At 41.5% G+C, this 21,226-nt stretch overlaps 1 protein-coding gene across 7 annotated transcripts in view; it reads left to right on the top strand.

Moving 5' to 3' along the window:
• Positions 1-21,226, top strand: part of ULK4 (unc-51 like kinase 4) — a 425,848-nt gene that overhangs the window by 278,267 nt on the left and 126,355 nt on the right. For 6 of the 7 annotated variants that reach the window (XR_005594699.1, XM_039526400.1, XM_039526397.1 and 3 more), the window contains one exon: positions 11,257-11,362. Coding sequence is in view for 6 of the 7 variants with exons in the window: in XM_039526400.1 (XP_039382334.1) it covers positions 11,257-11,362 (106 nt within the window). In the remaining variant the exon portion in view is untranslated. Of the gene's footprint in view, positions 1-4,305; positions 4,336-11,256; positions 11,363-21,226 lie in introns of those variants that run through there. The other variant, XM_039526405.1, reaches the window with a different exon arrangement.

The following is a 21,226-nucleotide window of genomic DNA, read 5'->3' as shown; positions in this document are numbered from 1 at the left end:
CATCTGAAACCCTTGAAGAATGTAAAATGGTTACTTGTATGTACTGTAACTGTTGTTTTTTGAAATGTGGGTGCAGACATATATTTCAAGACTCACCCTCTGTCCCTTCTGTAACAGTCTCTCCAGTTTTGGCTTTTGGTGTGAGGGAACTGAGGGAGGTCGGGGCAGCACTGTCCTTAAATAGCCATATGAGGGGCCAAAGAGCGCATGTGCTGCCCCAATGAGTACTGCTAAGCAAAGTTCTCTGGCTTCGGAGCACTGGGTGCATGCATACCTGAATAGAAAACACGTCTGCACCCACATCTCAAAGAACAGTTATGGTAGAGGTAAGTAACTCTTTTTTTGTAGGCAGTGTCACCAGGGAGGCTAAGGACCAAATAGGCATTAAGTCTGAATTGCTTTCAGCCTTAGGGTAGGTCTACACTTACCGCGCGGGTTGACGCGGTGAGTTCGACTTCTCGGAGTTCGAACTATCGCGTCTAATCTAGACGCGATATTTTGAACTCCCCGCGCGCTCCGGTCGACTCCGGAACTCCACCACTGCAAACGGCGGTGGCGGAGTCGACCTTGGAGCCGCGGACTTCGATCCCGCGGCGTCTGGACGGGTAAGTAGTTCGAACTAGGGTACTTCGAGTTCAGCTACGCTATTTGCGTAGCTGAACTTGCGTACCCTAGTTCGACCCCCGCCCTTAGTGTAGACCAGGCCTTTGGGAAAGTCACTCTAGAATTATCTTGAGTCACACAGGTAGGGCAGTAGAGAAAAGTATAGATTTCCATTTCCAGAACTCTGTCATTTTTAGAACATAAGAATGATTATACTGGGTCAGGAACTTATCTAATTCTTTTTTGAACCCCGTTGCAGTTTTGGCATTCACAACATCCCCTGACAACGAGGTCTGCAGACTCTTTAACGAACATTAAATTCATATGGCTGGTCAAAAAGTCCAAAACCCAATTTCTGGCTTTGTACCAGCGTTGCATGCTGTGACATAGAGTTAAATTACTAACAACTGTATGACTTCCATCAGTTTTGTCAGTCAAGAACAAGTGTGTTATGGGGAAAACAAGCTTTGCAGGGAATATGGAAATAATAGAACTACCTGATGCATTGGCACCTTCTTTCAGGTGATTCTATGCAGTAATATTGATTCTTCTTTCATGTGGTCTCTGCACAGGCATACTTGTATAATGTGCCTTCTTGGCACTGCTGAGCTTCAGGAACTTTTTGGAAAGTAGAGTTCATTGGGCTACATGAGAACTCTCTTGTAGCACTCAATGTTCAGAGCCAAGATTATAAAAGAGAATTGTAACCCTACTTGTCCCAATTTCTTCTTTTCTGCAGCCAATTGTGGGTGCAGGCACCTTCTTGTCCAAAGCCATTTCTGAAGGTTCATTCTAAAACTTATTTAATTTGTTGTGCATGATAGTAAGTGTTAGGTAGCTTTGCCATTACACATTCATTGTCCTTAGACTTTTATGTCATGGTTAATCACACCACGAAGATTGTGGATAAGGAAGGTTGATTTAAGCAGTGCGGGCTTCCAAAAGTGGATGCGCACAAATAAGTTGTTTGTTCTGTCTGGGGGAAGCCTATTTCCCCAATTGCTGTTTGGTGTGTAATGACTTTGAGTCCACATTAGCAGGCAGTAGAGGCACAGGACTTTCCTCAACAAAGATGTCTTAAAAGTATGGCCCTGGATTCTGATGTTGGATCAACCATCTACATGTGGGAGAGAGGAGCAAAGAGGCCATCCTTGGCTTCAAGTCAAGCAAACCAGGGGCAACCTGGAACTAAAAATGTCAGTCGCTAGACACAACACGGAATCCATAGTTGTAATGCCTACGTATTCTTTAAGAACCAGCTACTGTTCTGCACTGAAAATATCAGTCTGATAAGTGAAATTTCTGGTACTGAATTTCGTTGGTCTCAAGGCTGATTTCAGCTCCTAAGCAACGTCTCAGTGCAGGTCCTTCACTGATCCCAGGGACTCCTCAGGCACTTAGGAAACTTGGTACTAAAAAGGCACCTACTACTGTGCGGGTACTAGTGATTCCCTTTGAGCTTTGTTGCTCTGGAGCAAAGCCGCATGAGTGCTCCCTTGGTGCCAGGGACTTCTTTGATGCTGATTTAAATTAATGCCACGACATAAGCTATCTGAATAGGATCCTCTTCAGTGTTATCTCCTCAACCTCAAGCAGGTTCTTTTGAGGATACATTGATGCAGCTCTTGGCCCCTCTGTAGCCCTTGAAAAAGAAAGAGAGATGTGCCAAGGGATGTTTGGTGCCAGAGTTCTCAGTATTCCTCTAGAGGAAGAAGACAACACTGAGTCTTGGGAATTTGCTGCTGTGTTGTCTTGCAGTTACATCTACTGGAAGAGTGAGCAGAAGGCTATAATGGCTGATCCTACTTCTACCATAGCCCATAGGAACAAAATTGATCCAGGTCTTCATCCCAAAGTTATACCAGAAGTGATGTCTGAGTTCCAGCTGAATCAAACTATTAAGCTCGTGGTGAACTTGCCACAACCATACTCTCATCCAGTGGAAACTAGACTCCATAGCCTAGATATTAATAGGGCTTTGAGTTTTTATTTGGCTAGGACTAAAGCAAATAGGAAGACTGAAGGGGATGCCATTTTCACTCAGCATTAGTCTAAGTAGATTATGCTTTATAAATTGAAACATTAAACATTTGGTAGGATGTCAGTACCTCAGGATCTCAGCTCACTCTACCAGGCATAGGGCAGCACTGCTGACATGCTTCCAGAATGTTTCCTCCTTAGACCTCTGCAGGTCATTTACCTAAAGTTCTGAACACACTCAGCTCTACTCTCTTGATCTAACATCTAGAACTGATGTTCACTGTGGTAGGGTAATTCTGCAATTCTTATTAATTATAACACCTAAACCTACCTCCCAGAGGTGGTAGTGCTCATTAGACCCTCACTAGCTGGAATATGCAGCAACCACCTCAGAGAAGGAAAAATAGTTGCTCTAGTAATTATGGTTCTTGGAGGCATGTTGCCTGTGTCTTCATGAAACCTGCCTGCTATCCCCCCTTCCACAGGACTCTTCTTTACAGAAGGAAATGAGAAGAGTGGGGTCCCACGGCCCATTTATAGCCTTAACTCTAAATATTTGGTGCTTCCAGGGAGCACTTATGTAGTACCAACAGAAACTGCTTTTCTAGAAGATTACCAAATCTCATCTTTTCTGGAATTGCATCCCACAAATGTAAATATGCAGAGGCAACACTCTTAAAGAACCCCAGTTGCTATAAGTAACTTTTCCTCTGGCTCATAACAAGCTGCTTGTTAACATAGGAGGCAAGAATGCAACTATAGCCATCAAACAACAGAATAGGGGAAATAAAGGGGACACCATGATTGATTTCCAGAATGCAAGAAGAGGGCTTATCTGGGCTGTGTTAAAAGCTTGCATAATCTGAGTAGGGCTTGAGCAGAGAAGAAACCTATGTGTTGATGGCTGGGGTAAATACCCCCCACTGGGAAGAGGAGAAAATAAAATATAACACTATTAAATATTTGTTTTAATTTTCTGTACCACTTGTTATGATGGGATAGGAGAACAACAACCCACGTTTTCAGTGCCTTGTCTGTTGGTGTGGTGCTTGAAATAACTGCGTATTTTCACACACATGCTTTCTTCCTTCATTACCCCCAAGCAATCACTCTGAGCTACTATTTTTCTTTGATGTCTGAAGCTTGCATACCCCTTTTATGACTCCCCAATAAGAATTTTAGTGAAAGGCACAAGACATCTCCTTTCCCCTGTGTGCACTGCATAGACCAACATTGTGATACATCCAAGAAGCTGGATATCCATGATTACTCCTGAACTGGATTGCCAAAGTGGTAGGCTACCTCCTCGCTACATGACCAGCAACCTACTGTAATCTTTTGAAATGTTATATTTATTAGACATATTTATTACATATCAGTAAGAATGGTTTTGAAAGGTGAAGTCATCAGAGCTATATTTTTTCCTTTGGAGATGATATCAGGTTGTTAAAACATAATCCCTATTTTAAGTTAGATCATCTACAGAAGACAATATTAAATTAATATTGAGATTCATGTTTACCAACGTTCAGTTTTATGTAGACTAGTCCACTGATCTAAAGCAACAAAACTTTAAAAGCCTGAGTAGTCAAGTATATAACTAGGCAGAATTGACTTGTTTCTCAATTAGCTTACTTTTATGGTTGAAGAATGGTGCATATGTTTGCTGACAAAGTCCCTTATAGGCTGTATACTAACGATATAATGATTTTCTGCTTCCAGAGACACTGTATATAGAGGCTTCTATTTTGCTCATTGATATTCACTGACAGAGAGAATAAACTATGCCCAGTAAAATATAAACCTGCACTTTTGTCAAGAGTTTTTGACAACAAACAAAAAATACAGCCTTCTAAGAAGTAATCTGGCTATATTTTATTTTTATAATATTTTTGTATCAATTGATTTATGGTAAGAAATAGTAAAATATCTTGTGATTTCATATTAACTAACTAACTTGTGTTCATAGGTCATGTGCTTGAGAAAGAGAGCTCCTAAAATAATTGCAGTTTAACCACTGTAATTCCATTGAGTGGACTAGAATTACTGTGTGAAATGTCATGGTATCCTTTAATTTAATTACAGCATATCTCTGAAGTTAACCCTTAAAGCATTTTTATTTTCCAGACTGTCAGCCAAATAAATGCTTAGGGGGGCATGTACATGTTATGTACAGTCTCCAGGTGATTAACTTTTATCACAATTGCAGTCTGGTTTCAGTGTTATCTAACAAAGTAGTTAAAATGCTGAAGTCTGGATGTGTTGTTTTTAAGTTCTGATGCACTAAAAGGAAGAAAAAAGTTATTACTGGGATTTATACAATAGCATCTGCATGAAACTCACAGGTCCATGTAGCTAATTTAAATTTACTTACCTTATTGGTTTTAAAACAGTGTGAGTGATTTCTTCCATTAACACACAACCCTTCAAATGAGAATAAAAAGTTTAATGGCCTAAATACAGTGCAGTGCTCTTTGAGAAGCCGATTTTTTAAACTAGTATTTCCTTGTTATGCCCTTGGTATTTCATAGCTGTCCTGTTTAAGCACTGAAGCAATTAGTTTTGAGAAGGCTGATTCTTCAGGGTCCAGTGCTTTCCTGCCTTTCATTTGCCGAAGCTGTACATTTTAATGAAGTTGTTTCATCTGTGTTGCCAAACACTAGAAGTTTGCTGCTTCAATTCTAATTATCTCTGTTGGCAAATGCTATGTTTTATTAAAGCTGTCAAGTGCACTGTTCATTAAGTATCCACAGTATGTGGTGTCTTGCACACAAATTAGATCAGCTTTGCTCATTGATGGATTATTTAGAAATTAAATATTTTCTACATAAACCTTACAAATCTAGCCTAACAGCCATCAGTGACACCTTAGGTGTAGGTAAGGCATACCTGTGGCTTCATGACACCTAGCCATAATTCATTTTATATATATATTTAATAGTTTTACTAATACACCTCTACCGCATTATAACGCTGTCCTCGAGAGCCAAAAAATCTTACCATGTTATAGGTGAAACCGCGTTATATTGAACTTGCTTTGATCCCCCGGAGCGCTGCTTTACTGCGTTATATCAGAATTCATGTTATATAGGGTCACATTATATTAGGGTAGGGATGTATGTGTGTGTATGTATATGCATATGTATATATATAAAGAGAATAAAACTTCAGTAATCTAGCTGAGTATACTATTTTGCTCTAAGTTGGACACCTAAAATAATATTTTATTTATTGAGAGTATTTTTCTCTCTTAGATACCTAGAATTACATCCCGAAATCTAGAATTGTGTAGGTTATAGTACGATAAACTTCATTTGATACTGCTTTAATAGAGGCAAAGGCACCTGTGCAACAATCTTTCTTTAGAGAGTTATATAACACAGTTGATTGATTTTCCATTTTAAGAAATATGGCTTAATTTAAGTGCTACTAACTGTGGGGATGCAAAAGATTGCAATGCTGCACAAGTACCAAGTTCTCTGTTACAATTGTACACCTCTACCCTGATATAGCGCGACCCGATATAACACGAATTCGGATATAACGCGGTAAAGCAGTGCTCCGGCAGATCAAAGCAAGTTTGATATAACGTGGATTCACCTATAATGTGGTAAGATTTTTTTGGCTCTCAAGGACAGCGTTATATCGGGGTAGAGGTGTATATTTAAAAAGGTGAACCTGATTACAAGATATTTACATCAAATATATAGTGCTTTGGTCTCAGAATGATAAATTTATTATAGTTCCATAGAAAGTACTTGACACCGAGTGTCATCTGTCATTTTGTCATAAACAGTGATCTTTTTACTAGCTTTGCATTTTTGTTTCTCTTAGGAACTGGTTTTCTACAGAATATATCATTAGTTAATTTTGTTGTGAATAAAGTATATCTTCTTGGTGTTTATTAATTGTTCTCCAAGCATGACTATCAGATGAACATGTATCTTGTTGATGTATTAGTAATGCTTATCTGAAAACTTGAAGTCCCCCTAAGAATATATTTCAAAATTGCTTTTCAATAGCATTGCCATATGACATCACTTTTCTGTTTTGGTTACTTTATTTTTTTAAAGGAGCTTACATTTATACTTTCCAACATTGTATTTAAATATATCAGCCTATATTTTAGGCTTTGCATTGTATCCTAAAGTCAAGCAGACCCTTGAGGAAAGTCAGTTCCAGAGTCAAGAGACCCCCCACTGAGAATTCCCAGCTACTAACCACATGATGGTTACATCTAGGCTCTCAAATGCTCTACCTTATCTCAAATGCTGTGATGATAATATGTGGAAAGAGAGGTTGTCTCTCTGATAGTGGGGACCCAAGCCATTCAGGGCTTTATAGATAAGAGACAACAACTTGAATTGCACCCAGAAGTTGAATAGGAAGGAACTATTTAAAGAAAAGCAATAACTTATTCCTTGTGACTGTTACTAGCTAACAGTCAACCAGTTGCATTCAGCACCATCTGTAACATCTGAGTGGTCATCAAGAATATCCCAAAGTAGGACATATTGCCATTATTGTGGTAATAGCAGACCTGAGAGATAAGGTCACAGATATCTATTCAGAGGAGGTAGCTGAGATTCCAGAGGAAGACTGTGGTCTTAGAGCAGGGGTTCTCATATTGGGGGGGTGGGACCCCTCAGGGGGTTGTGGGGTTATTACATGGGGGGGATTGTGAGCTGTCAGCCTCCACCCCAAATCCCGCTTTGTCTCCTGCATTTATAATGGTGTTAAATATATTTTAAAGTGTTTTTAATTTATGAGGGGGGTTGCACTCAGAGGTTTGCTATGTGAAAGGGGTCACCAGTACAAAAGTTTGAGAACCACTGTCTTAGAGCATCAAGTTGCAAATTGCATGGCTAAACCCTGTATTTAATGGGGTCTGAAGTCATCTTCACCATACTCTTGAAATCCTTTCCCTGCCTCTAACCCACTGTCATTATTTCAGATTTGTACAAATTAAGATTCAGCTAGTTTACTTTTATGCAAATCCTAATGCTAGGAAGCAAGCAAAAACTGACCCTGCATCATCCATTTCTGATAGAAAGAAGAAATGTTGCTGCATGTCATCTGTATACTAAAGACACTGTAGCCAGAGTTTCAGAAATAATTCCCATTTGAGCACACATTCAATCCACTGTTTTTTGAACATCCCAATTGAGATTTAAAATATTTTAATTGTATTTATATTTGGCACAGATTTGACACCACCCTTGTCACAAGCTCATAGTGTTCCTGTACTAGTGTCTAGTTGTCAAGCTAATTATTACTGATCACACCACAATTTTTCACACCTTTCAGATTGATTACAGCATATTTTTAAGGACAGTAGAGACAAAACATTTTTCTTGTGATCAAGAACACCTTGAATTTAGCAATATAGAATATTCTGTCACTTCACTGAAACAATCTGTCAACAATGAGCCTCACTGAGAATCATGAAACTATATATGTAAATATGGGTGGCCTCCATGTATTATATATTAACTAGGACTGTCAATTGCAGTTAACTCACGCATTTAACTAAAAAAAAAAATTAGTCACGATTAATCGCGGTTTTAATAGCATGTTGTTAAACAATAGAATACCAATTTAAACTTATTAAATATTTTGGATGGTACATTTTCAAATATATTGATTTCAGTTACAACACAGAATACAAAGTGTACAGTGCTCACTTAATTTTTATTACAAATGTTTGCATTGTAAAATGATAAAAGAAATAGTGTTTTTCAATTCACCTCATACAAGTACCTACTTCTGGTGGCATTCTGCGCCAAAAAATTAAAAATGCTATGCACAATATTTTAAAATTATTCAAAATTCTGCAAGTTTTATTTGTCAATAAACAAATGCAGAGGCTCCAGCATGGCAGTGGGGAGCACAGGCCACTGGCTGCATGAAGGTGGAAGATCGCCCTGCAGCCTCCCAACTCAAGGACATGGACTCAGTGGTGAGGCTGCACCCGACCCTGACATAGCACAAGGCCTGAGCCTGCCCAAGAAACACCCTGGGGCCCTGCCCCTCTGCTCCAGGTGCACCAGATGTGGGGCAGGCAGGCTCAAACAGGCAGGATCCAAGTATGGAGGGACTCATTCGGGGGGGATCCAGGAGTGGGGTGGGAGGATTCTGTGTGGGACAATCTGGGTCTAGGCAGCTCAGTGGGGGGGTTTAGGAATGGGGAGATCTGGATGCACAGAGGCTCCTTAGGGAGGTTCCAGGTGCAGGGGTAATGGAACTCTGCGGGGGCTTCCAGGTGAAGGTGGTTGGGGCTCAGCAGAAGGGTCTGGGTGCTGGGGGAGTGGGGCTTGGTGGGGTGGGGTCTGGGTGCAGCTAGTTGGGGGTCAGTGGTGTTGGGGTCAGGATGTGGGGGCTCAGGGTGGGGCATCAGAATGGGGATTTGCGTGCAGGGATCCCATACAGTGACCCCTCCCCCCACAGCTGAGGAGTGATGGGGGAGGAAGCAGGGGAGGATGATGAGCTTCCTGCAGCTGGGGGAGGTTTTTGGGGGTGGGTCTGACACAGCCCCAGCCACTCCTTTCAGAGGAAAAGGAAGTCCCATCCTCTCCTGCCTCCAGCCTAGCCAGGACTAGCAGCTGATCCCATCTCAGGGTAGGAGCCACTGGCTGGAGTGTCCCCAGCCCCGTGGTGATTTACCTTTCCGCCAGCTGCTCTCGGTGCCTGAAACGTTGTACCTGTGCTGCCAGAGAGTGATGTGTGACTGCTCTTGCAGCTTCCCTTTGCTTCCCTGTCAGAAAGTCATTTTTCTTCAGGGAAGCAAAGAAAACTGTGGGCAACATGAATTCTGCGCACGTGCAGTGGCGCAGAATTCCCCTCAGGAGTAAAGTACCATAATGCAATCTCTTTATCGTGAAAGCACAACCAAAAGTGTAGATTTTTTTGTTACATAACTACACTCAAAAGCAAAATAATGCAGAACTTTAGAGCCTGCAAGTCCACTTGGTCCTACTTCTTGTTCAGCCAATTGCTAAGAGAAACAAGTTTGTTTACATTTACGGGAGATAATGCTGCCCACTTCTTATTTATAGTGTCATCTGAAAGTGAGAACAGACATTCTCATGGCATTTTTGTAGCCAGCGTTGTAAGGTATTTACATGCCAGATATCCTAAACTTTCGTATGCCCCTTCATGTTTTGGCCACCATTCCAGAGGACATGCTTCCATGCTGATGATGCCTGGTAAAAAAAAAAATAATGCGTTAATTAAATTTGTGACTGAACTCCTTGGGGGAGAATTGTACGTCTCCTGCTCTGTGTTTTACCCGCATTCTGCCATATATTTCATGTTATAGCAGTCTCAGATGATGACCCAGCATGTTGTTTGTTTTAAGAACACTTTCACTGTAGAGTTGACAAAACGCAAAGAGAAGGTACCAATGTGAGATTTCTAAAGATAGCTAAAGAATGCGACCCAAGATTTAAAAATCTGAAGTGCCTTCCAAAATCTGAGAGGGATGAGGTGTGGAGCATGCTTTCAAAAGTCTTAAAAGAGCAGCTCTCCAATGCGGAAACTACAGAACCCAAACCACCAAAAAAGAAAATCAACTGGTGGCATCTGACTCAGATGATAAAAATGAACATGCACTGCTTTGGATCGTTATCAAACAGAACCCATCATCAGCATGGACTCATGTCCTCTGGAATATTGGTTGAAGCATGAAGGGATATATGAATCTTCAGCACATCTGGCACAGTGCCATGTGAACACCTGTTCTCACTTTCAGATGATATTGTAAACAAGAAGCAGGCAGCAGCATCTCCTGCAAATGTAAACAAACTTGTTTGTCTGAGCAATTGGCTGACCAAGAAATAGGACTGAATGGACTTGTAGGCGCTAAAGTTTTACATTGTTTTATTTTTGAATGCAGTTATTTTTGGTACATAATTCTACATTTGTAAGTTCAACTTTCATAATAAAGATATTGCAGTACAGTACTTGTATTAAGTAAATTGAAAAATACTATTTTATTTTTACAGTGCAAATATTTATAATAAAAAATAAAGTGAGCACTGTACACTTTGTATTCCATGTTGTAACTGAAATCAATATATTTGAAAATGCGGAAAACATCCAAAAATATTTATATAAATGGTAGTCTATTATTGTTTAATAGCACAATTAATCGCGATTAATCACTTGACAGCCCTAATATTAACCTCAGTATTACATTTATGAAAAATCTTGCCCGCTGGTGTATTTAGTCACAAAATAACAAAAGAATTTCATGGCTTTCTGTGGCACCTCAAACTAAAGCTAAATAAAATGAGAATAGTCTGTAAGAGAAATGTAATGTAGTGAAAATATACATCAGTTCTGAATACGAGGTGATTAGAGGTTGGTAAAGTTCTAATCCAAATTTAAAAGTTCAGGGTTGTCCAGGTTTTTTTTTTCCCAACTAATCTATGACAAAATGGCACATGTGAAATTCAGATCTGAGGTTTTAGTGCAGGTAATAGCCTCTTAAACAACCTTTGTAAGAGGTCATGGTACTGTAATTGTTACTGTGCTATAATCATTGTTAAATTTTAAAGGAATTGGATAATATTTCCCATTACATTTTGCAAGAAATAGTCTACTGTTAAACTTGCAATAAGAATATGTATTGGAAGATGTTTTATTTGTTGTTTAATTTTATTTGTATTACAGGAGCACCAGGACAGTGTGCTGGGTAATACCATGCAGAGTGTAATTGCATTATTGAATAATCTGGTTGCCCACAAAAATACAAACATGACTTTACTTTATGAACAAGGTATGTGTTTCTTATATTTGGCATCCTTCTCACTGCAAAGATTTGCCTACTTGTGTATCGTAGCATGAGCTTTTCTACTTAGTGTACTTAATTATGTACTGTAGCTGACAGTTCCTAAAGGAGTGACTAAGTGAAAGCTAAATTGTACCTTTAAGGCACAACTTCGTGTAAGGGTGGTACAGAGCCCAGAGCACATGAACTTTGATTGTATCTGGTCCTTGCACACCTGGAACACGCAGGAAGAAGGGAGGCTCCTTGTATTCTCCCTACCTTCCTATTTACACCTGTGAAAGGGCCAGTCACTCTATGACTATAAACTTCTTTCTTACTAATTAATGTCCCAGTCCTACATTGTCATGTGTAAGGGCAGCCTGATGCACCCAAGAGGAGCCCCATTGACTTCAGTGGTTCTAAATATGAAAACCATTACACATCTAAATAAAAGGGATTCAGTAATAAAATGTATTGAAATAGAGAATTTGGCTTCAGTTTACAAGATGTAGTGAGAAATTTCTGTTGTTGAAATGAGAATACTTTTGTTTGAAAGTTTATCAATGAATTTTGCATTTTGCTAGCATAGACCATTTGTAATTACTTATTAACAATAGTACCTTGTAATAGTTGGCTTTGTGAGTAAGGAAACATTAACAGGCCAACAAGACAAAATCTGCAACACTGCACCTGAATAGTTGTCACTTGTGTTATCATAATTCTGTGAATTTGATTGTAAACTGTTTGGAGCAAGTTCTTTCTTTTGTGTGTTGTATAGAGCTTCAGGCATATACAGACTGCTATATAAATAATAATGATATATTAGAACTTCAAACAGAAGTTATGGGTTTACAGGCTGGATGCAGAAATTACTGGGTGAGGTTCTAAGGACCTATCTTGTACAGGAGCTCAGATGGTTTCAAAATGGCCCCTCTTGACCTTAAAAATTTGAGTAATTAAAATATTAAAATCCTGGTGCTAATAGTATTTTTATCAGTTTAGGACATGTACTTAATTGAAATGTTGCATGTAAACAGATTACTCCTAATACAGAGAAAGCCCTTCTGTTCTGTTTAATTTTAAAATTAATTTCATTAACACTTTAAATCTGACTACTCGCTGGTGCATATGCATTGATCTTTTCATAATTTTTAATACAAATTTTTGTATTAACAGTATTACAGCCTAAATTATGGAATCACATAAATTATAATTCACAACACCTGGAAAATATTTTTAAATAAACTCCTCACTATATGTATTTCCTCATTAGACTCAAAAAGGCACCCTAATTTCTTGATAAACATTGTTGATTTCCCCATACCTAAGTACGAAATCATTTAAATAGGTATGTACAGATCAGAAGACCTATATATGAGCTGTTTAACATTTGTTTTTGGTTTTTTGTTATGTTGTTTTATTAGTCATATGCAGTGATGAGCTGCCAAAATCTGAACAACTGGCTCCCTATAAAAAGTTCTGATTTAAGGAATGTGCCACAGTATGTATTTTTTGTACCAGTAGGGTTACCATATGCCCATATTTTCCCAGAAGGGAATTTTAAAAATTCCTCCCGGACGGCAATTTAAGAACCAAAGAGCCTGACATGTCCAGGAAAATATGGATGTATGTTAACCTGACCTAAAGTTCTTTTTTTAAAAAGATGGGCCTAAACTAGAAATGAGCTCTGTTTCACATGTGTGAGTCCCCGCCACTCCCTGGGGGTGTGCTAGAGTGACCAGATGTCCCAATTTTATAGGGACAGTCCCGATTTCTGGGTCTTTCTCTTATATAGGCTCCTATTACCCCCCACCCCCACCCCAATTTTTCACACTTGTTGTCTGGTCACCCTAGGGTGTGCACATGAGTGGGTCCCAGCTGCTCCCTGCCCCCCTCATTGAAGCAGGTGTGCAGGGTTACTGCCCTGGGAACTGCAGGGCACCAGTGGACATGGGGCTGGCTGCAGACAGGAGTGTGGGGCAGGGCTAGCTGGAGGCAGGGGTTGTGGGGCTGGCTGTGGCCAGGGCAGGGGGTGCGGGGTTGGCTGGAGACAGGAGGGTGCGGGGTTGGCTGGAGACAGGAGGGTGCGGGGTTGGCTGGAGACAGGAGGTGTGGGGCTGGCTGTGGGCAGGGCAAGGGGTGCAGAGCTGGCTGGAGACGGGGGTGTGGGGCTGGCTGGAGGCAGGGCAGGGGCTGACTGGAGGTAGGGGCTGGCTGCAGGCAGGGCAGGGAGTGCGGAGCTGGCTGGAGATAAGAGGGTGCGGGGTTGGCTGGAGGCAGGCCAGGGGTGTGCGTGGCTGGCTGGCTTCGGGCAGGGACATGGGTGTGTGGCAGGGGTTGGCAGGGCTGGAGACGGAGAAGTGCGTGGCTGGCTGGCTTTGAGCAGGGCCGCAGGGGGGTGCAGCAGGAGTTGGCAGAGCTGGAGACAGAGGAGTGCGGGACTGGCTGGCTTCAGGCAGGGCAGGGGGTGCGGCAGGGGCTGGCTGCGGGCAGGGCAGGGGGTGCGGCAGGGGCTGGCTGCAGGCAGGGCAGGGGGTGTGGCAGGGGCTGGCTGCGGGCAGGGCAGGGGGTGCGGCAGGGGCTGGTTGCGGGCAGGGCAGGGGTTACGGGGCTGGCTGAGGGCAGGGCAGGGGTGCAGCAGGGGCTGGTGCGGGCAGGGCAGAGGGTGCGGCAGGGGTTGGCTGTGGGCAGGGCAGGGGTTACGGAGCTGGCTGCGGGTAGGGCGGGGGGGCGGGGCTGGTGAGGGCAGGGCAGGGGGTCGGCAGGGGCTGGCTGCGGGCAGGGTGTGCGGCAAGGGCTGGCTGCGGGCAGGGCAGGGGGTGCGGTAGGGGCTGGCTGCGGGGAGGGGATGCGGGGCTGGCTGGAGACAGGTGTTGGGCTGGCTGGCTTCGGGCAATGGGGTGCAGCAGGGATTGGCTGGAGACAGGGCAGGGGTTGTGGCAGGGGCTGGCTGTGGGCAGGGGGTGCGGGGCTGGCTGCAGGCAGGGCAGGGGATGTGGGGCTGGTGCAGGCAAGAGGTGTGGGGCTGGCTGTAGGCAGGGCGGGGGGTGTGGGGCTGGTGCGGGCAGGGGAGGGGGTGCGGCAGGGGCTGGCTGGAGACGGGCTGGGGACCCACCAAGCAGCAGTGGGAGCCCCAGGGCCAGGGGTTGGGGGAGCAGCAGCAGCAACAGGGCCAGGTGGCGGCTCACATGGCTCCCACAGCGCAGCACCCCTGGCGGCCGGGGGAGGAATTAAACACTTCCCAGCTGGAGCCCATCAAAGCCGCAGCGCCCGCTTCTCGCAGGAAAGCGGGTTAACAAGCAGTTCTAAAACTGCTTCAAAATTTAACAACCGGTTCACACGACCGGCTCCAGCTCACCACTGGTCATATGTAGTTTGTAATTCTTTGAAAGACTTTGCCTTTTCAAAAAAAAATACAAAATAATACATTTAAATTACGTTAGGACTCCTCAGCAAGCATCATGCCCCTGCCTGTCTCCGTGTAGTCTGCTGGGTTCCACTCTCATTTACTTTTCACATTACTTTGCAATGTGCTAGCTCTTTCCCTCCTCTAATCTACTTTGTGTCTCATCGCTCAGGGTAGTTTGTGGCTTGAGGAATTGGGCTAGAAACATTATTGAAGGCAGATGTGACATGGAGAGGACCGGCTTGGAGAAGGGAGAGTCCCAGTTGGGATTGGATATGACTAGTTGAGGCTCACCGCATTTCAGTGCCCTTACCTGGATGTACTTCACAGCAACCAGAAACCATTTCTCTGTCTTAGCCAGTTCCTAAGAGTGCTGAGACTATCTTCAGGGTACTAAATACCTGAAGCGTAGCCAGTGTCTTATTGATTGAGGGCCTAATCCTAAAGTTCACAACTTCTGAGACCCAAGTCTATAAAATAATTACAGAAATACTGATCTGGTAATGATGGACCTGAAAGTTCTACTGTCCAAGTGAAGGTGGGAAGAAAGCTGTCCTAAAGCAAAACAGAGGACTTGGTTACCTTTTCTCATTTCCCACTGTGACCAGGGTCCTGGGAGAGCCAGCTGAGGTCACTCAATTAGGGTGAACTGCAAAGAATGGGGCAGACAATCCCCAAAGCTGGTGGATTTTTTAATATTTAGATTTAACAAGACAGCACAAAACAGCTTCTTTGTTACCTCACTAGTTGTCCAGAAGCCAACAACCCAGTTCCCTCAGAGTAACCCAGTCTCAGGCCTCCACCCCGATACCCAAGTCAGGAATGATGAAGATTACCAAAAATCTTATTTCATCATATAAAAAAGAAAAGTTTCTACCAATCCCAAAGGATCAGACACATTACCTCCCAGGTTAATGAATATTCCAGATTTTACCCAAAAACACACTTACAGCCAATTCTTATTAACTAAACTAAAATTTATTAAAAAAGAAGAGAGAGAGTATGGTTAAAAGATCAGTATACATACAGACATGAGTTCAATTCTTGAGGTTCAGATTCATAGCAGAGATGATGAGCTTTGTAGTTGCTAAGAGTTCTTTCAGAAATAGTCCATAGGTTATAGTCCATTGTTTATATTTCAGGGCTGTCCAGTCAGAACTGGGATCTCAGTCCTTGTGACTTAGGCTTCCCCTGCATGAAACCTGAAGCAGCTCTGAGATAAAAAGGATTGGGACCCAAACATCTTTTATACAATTCAGGCCTTCTTTGACAGGTTGGAGTCCCTTGGGGAACAATAGGCCCTCATTTCCTAAGCATTGTGGTTGATTATTCACACAGACTAACTTAAGGCAAATGCCTGTTTTTCCATCATACACAGGTGATTTACTATACACTTCAAAAAGAGATGAATACAGCGATATCCCATGTTTACAATTCATTTAAATGCCAGGATGGTTTTTGGATCTCTGAATTAACAGAATACAGCACAGAAAGGGACTGTTGATTACATTGTTGACCACTACCCATATATATGTAAATACACAAAAACACAGACATTATCTTCCCATATGTCTTTAAGGTTTGAATTTGAGTCATTTATCCTGCAGGGCGCTTAACCCTTTCTGGCCATGTGTCACACCCACAATAACTTTAGAATTCTTTCCTGTTGCATAAAGACATTTTAAAATTCGTATGGCGCTATCTCAAGTTCCTGATTTTTTGTCATCTTTATAGACAGAGCAGGACATGATCTAGTAGTCTAGGAGATAATATTCTGTCTGTGACCTTGGGAGAGTCTCTCTCAGTTTTAGTTTTCCCATCTGTAAAATAGGGCCTTTTATAGTTCTTTAAAGATCCTACCCTAGAGGATTCTTATCCCTCGGTTTCAGCTCCCTAGCCAAGACAAGTGGAGCTCCCTGTGCTCTTGAAGTATTTTGGTCCATGGGGCAGTAATAGTGGGATAGAGCATAACAGGTAGTTAGTGTTCTCTTGCTTCCCCACAGTAGTGTGAGAATTAATAAGTTAATGTACTTAGTGCTTTGAAAATGAAAAGCTCTATATACACACTGAACATTATATGAGACTCCGATTATGAAGTCAGTCCTGAAAAGTTATACTGCTGATGCTCCCTTTTATGTTAAAGTAAATTCATAATTCCAAGACGATCACTCATAAAGATATTATAAATTATGCCCTAAAGATACCTTTGTTTTGCTTCTTTTATCTTTATTTATGTTCAAATGATGCCTTACAGGAAGTTATTGAATTTGTTTTTTTAACAGTTCAAACACTAGCAACTAAAACCCCCCTTCCTATTCTGACTATGATTCTCTCTCTTCAGCTGCCAGGAAACCAATATTTTTGAAGGCAGATCAGTCATAGATCCTAGTCATTCCCATTAGTTTTGTACCTTTTAGCCTTTGGAATTTACTGTCTTTTTCCTTCCCAGAGGAGTTGTATTAGATTATGAAGATTATAGAGTGGGTTACAGTCTACATGTTACTTTTTCTCCCTTCCTCAATCAATCTTGCATGATGGGTCTTGTTTCATGATTATTTCTGCAGTTTCATATTGATAACAATGCCTTACATTTTAGCTGCTTTGATTCCAAAATCCTTTATGTAGACTACAATGAAGTAACATCTCTCGCCTCTGAACTACAGCCTTTTATGTCATGGTACACATCAGATGTGTAATGATGCTCCCCTGTAATGTTTCTAGGTGAAAAAGAGAATAACATATGTAACTGGACTGTATGTCCCATTAAAGTAAATGGAGAGTTCTGCTTAATAATCAGCATGATATGGCCCAGTATAATTACCCAGGCTGGAATTCAGCAAGGACACAGGGACTAACAGTCAGTCTCTTGTGAAAAGTATAATCAGGTCTCAAATAACCAAAAGTATTTTGGTCATGTTTAAGTCTCATCTAAAAGATTGGTACTGTTCGAGGTCTCATAGGATTCTTTCTTTCAATGTACCAACCATCAGGTGTTTGTCTTTTAAAACTTTAGTTTATAAGCCTACTCTCTGCCAAAGTATATACAAATCTCAAGGCAGAACAAGGTGAAAAATGTCACTTGACAACTCATACAAAAAGGAAGTTGAGAAGGAGAATATTCTTAATCGTTAAAAAGGCTCTTAATGGATTAATGATTCTTCTTCATATCTGATCATTAACTTTAACTCTTGGTGATCAGATCTTGAAACCAATATCTTGAGATAATGCCATCTCAGATACACTTAGTAACTTTTTTCTCTGACAGTATTTTACAGTTGGTACCATTTTAACTGTGCTTAATTGACAGCCCTAGGTGGAACATATGCCAAACTTTATCCCGCTGTGTTTGGAGTTGCCAAGTGTGTTGAATCTCACGAACTAAAATGGAAATGAAAGTTCCAGGCTATTACCACCGAGAATGACACAACCAGCTTTAAAATAAACCTTAACAGCTCTTTATGGCAAATGAGAGTGGGAGTAGTTTCTCTAAAACTGGAAGTATAAAGGGAAAACACAAAACGACAGCGTACAGCAATCATTACATCCAACACTATATTAAGAAAACATAGTAAGCACTCAAGGTGTGAACAGTTATTAAAAAAGGGACAGAGCTACAATAAAACTTTGTAGAAGGATCTTAATAACTCATTTGCACCTCATGAAAGAAAGATAATAATCAACCTTCACAGGTGAAGTATCCCATTCATCTTGTGGTCCACTGCTTTGACTTTTTAGTCAAATGTCAAGAGATTAATTAGATTTCAAATGTCTTTATGCATGTCTTATTATTAAAGTCTGTTAAATCTTGCACACTGAAAAAGTGACTCCCCTGGCAGCAACAATCCAGCATTAACATTTTTTAATAAAAAAGGTCATGTGTCATTTATAGATCTATAATTTAGTTATAGGCAAACTGCAAAAGGTTCTGAGATCCAGATAAGCCTGCAAAGTCTTATAACTTATCCACACCTTTGGAGGACCTTTTTCTACCTTTCTTCCACCATACTTGTACTCCAGGTCCAGTTTCCAAAATTCTCTTAATTATCACATAGACTGGACACTGGCCCTTCCTTATGAGAGAGCTGGCTCTCTGACCTATTCTGTCTTCCTTTGCCTTGTTACCCCACCTCTGTTGTGTTTCACTGAACCACTGTAAAGTATTTGTGAAATCTTAGTGCTGAGAAAGCACCAGTTGCAACCCCTCTCATCTTGGTATCGTCCGCAAACTTTAAGTGTACTCTGTTTGCCATTATCTAAATCATTGATGAAGATATTGAACAGAACCAGACCCAGAACTGATCCCTGCGGGACCCCACTGGTTATGCCCTTCCAGCATGACTATGAATCACTGAAAACTACTCTCTGGGAGCGGTTTTCCAACCAGTGTTGCACCCACCTTATAGTAGCTCCATCTAGATTGCATTTCCCTAGTTTATTTTTGAGAGGGTCACATGAGACGGTATCAAAAGCTTCACTAAAGTCAAGATATACCACATCTACCACTTCCCTTCCATCCACAAGACTTGTTACCCTGTCAATGAAAGCTATCAGATTGATTTGACACAATTTGTTTTTGACAAATCCATGCTGACTGTTACTTATCACCTTATTATCTTCTAGATGTTTGCAAAATTGATTGCTTAATTTGCTTCATTATCTTTCCGGGTACAGAAGTTAAGATGACTGGTCTGTGATTCCCTGAGTTGTCCTTATTTCCCTTTGTATAGATTGATACTATATTTATCCTTTTCCAGTCTTCTAGAATCTCTCCCGTCTTCCATGACTTTTCAAAGATAATCGCTAATGGCGCTGATATCTCCTCAGTCAGCTCCTTGAGAATTCTAGGATGCATTTCATCAGACCCTGGTGACTTGAAGACATCTAAATTGTCCATGTAATTTTTAACTTGTTCTTTCTCTATTTTAGCCTCTTCTGATCCTACCTCATTTTCACTGGCATTCACTACGTTAGATGTCCAATCACCACCAACCTTCTTGGTGAAAATGTGTGAGGGTATGAATGCGTCTGTTGCCTGAAAGAAATAGGTTCTGCCATCTGCATTTGCCCATGTGATGTCTGTTCAACAAGAGCTATTGCCTCCAGGCTATGTCACAATTACAGGGTGAGAACTGTGCTTTTGATCCCTTTTTGTCCCTCTTGAATTTACCTCTCAGGTGACAGGCCTAGCATCCTGCACCTCTTGCTAGTTGGAACCCCATAGTCAAACCACTCTTAGATTGCATCTCTGGACTTCAGCCCCTTGCTTACCAACCATGTTAGTCTGACAGGGTTTGATGGTTTGGCATCTGTAAACCCTGGGTAGCTGTGATCTGAGGCTGATTAAAGTGACTCAGAAACAGTGTCTTCAAAACAAAGTAGTATTTAATTGCCAAAGCAACACAGCATTTAGAAAAATAAGTTGATGCAACAAAATGTCTTAGACACATTTCCTTTCCCAAGCTTAACCTGTCTATCTATAGCTCAAGTAGGTCCAACTTATTCCCATCTCTGGGTTGGTAGAGTCAGCCTCCTTAATAATGGAAGTCTCTGTGTGTTCCTGTCAGTTTGGGTGTCAGCATTAATCCACTTCACCCAAAGTTAGCATTTTTGAGGTTTAGGATCCCCTTTGATCATATGCTGTCAGCCTAACAGTGAGAGCAATTAATCATTGGACCAATTTACCACGGGTCATAGTGGATTCTCCATCACTGACCATTTTTAAAACAAGCGTGGATGTTTTTTTTCTAAAAGATCTGCCTTACAAATTGTTTTGGGGAAGTTCTATGGCCTGTGCTATAGAGGAGGTCAGACTAGATGATCACAATCGTCCTTTCTGGCTTTAGAAACTGTGACTCTACGGAGCCACATAGGTAGCTACTTCCCAATCACTGGCCCAGCCACTGTTATCTTAGTCCCTTTGGGGATCCCTGTGCCTAAGATGTCTTGTCTTTGCCATTGTTTTGTTTCCTCTTGGTTTCTTCCCTAACAGCCTCCTTGGATTTAACTCTTGGCAGTCAGGCAGTTTAATATCAAACAGATACTGTGAGGGGCAAATGATATTTATAAAAAATACTATCCATAATTCTCTCATTCTCCACATGGAGAAAGCAAGTGATCCTGCAAAAGGGAGACTTGTCCTCAAACTTTTACCCTGTCACTCAACCATATGAGGGATGGCCACTTCCTGGTCCCTAGAGATTACAGCTTCATACAGATTCATTCTGCAGTGCAATTTAAGTGACATCTTTACACCTCCCTGTTACGACAGTGAGGCAGGATACAACTCAACCCACATATCAGGATTTGTGGCTATGTCATTTTTGGAGAAAATAAATATCAGGTACAAGGATTTTTTTCCTTTTTAATGAAAGTGTAGCAATTATAGTAAATACAATGTGCCATTAGTGACACAAACTATTAATGTAATTAGAGATGATAAATTAAGATGTAATGACAGCAGTGTCGCT

The sequence above is a fragment of the Mauremys reevesii genome, linkage group 2 (assembly GCF_016161935.1).
Source record: "Mauremys reevesii isolate NIE-2019 linkage group 2, ASM1616193v1, whole genome shotgun sequence".
Taxonomy (NCBI): domain Eukaryota; kingdom Metazoa; phylum Chordata; order Testudines; family Geoemydidae; genus Mauremys; species Mauremys reevesii.
The sequence above is the reverse complement of the archived record's forward strand: the minus strand, read 5'-3'. Positions and strand labels throughout refer to the sequence as shown.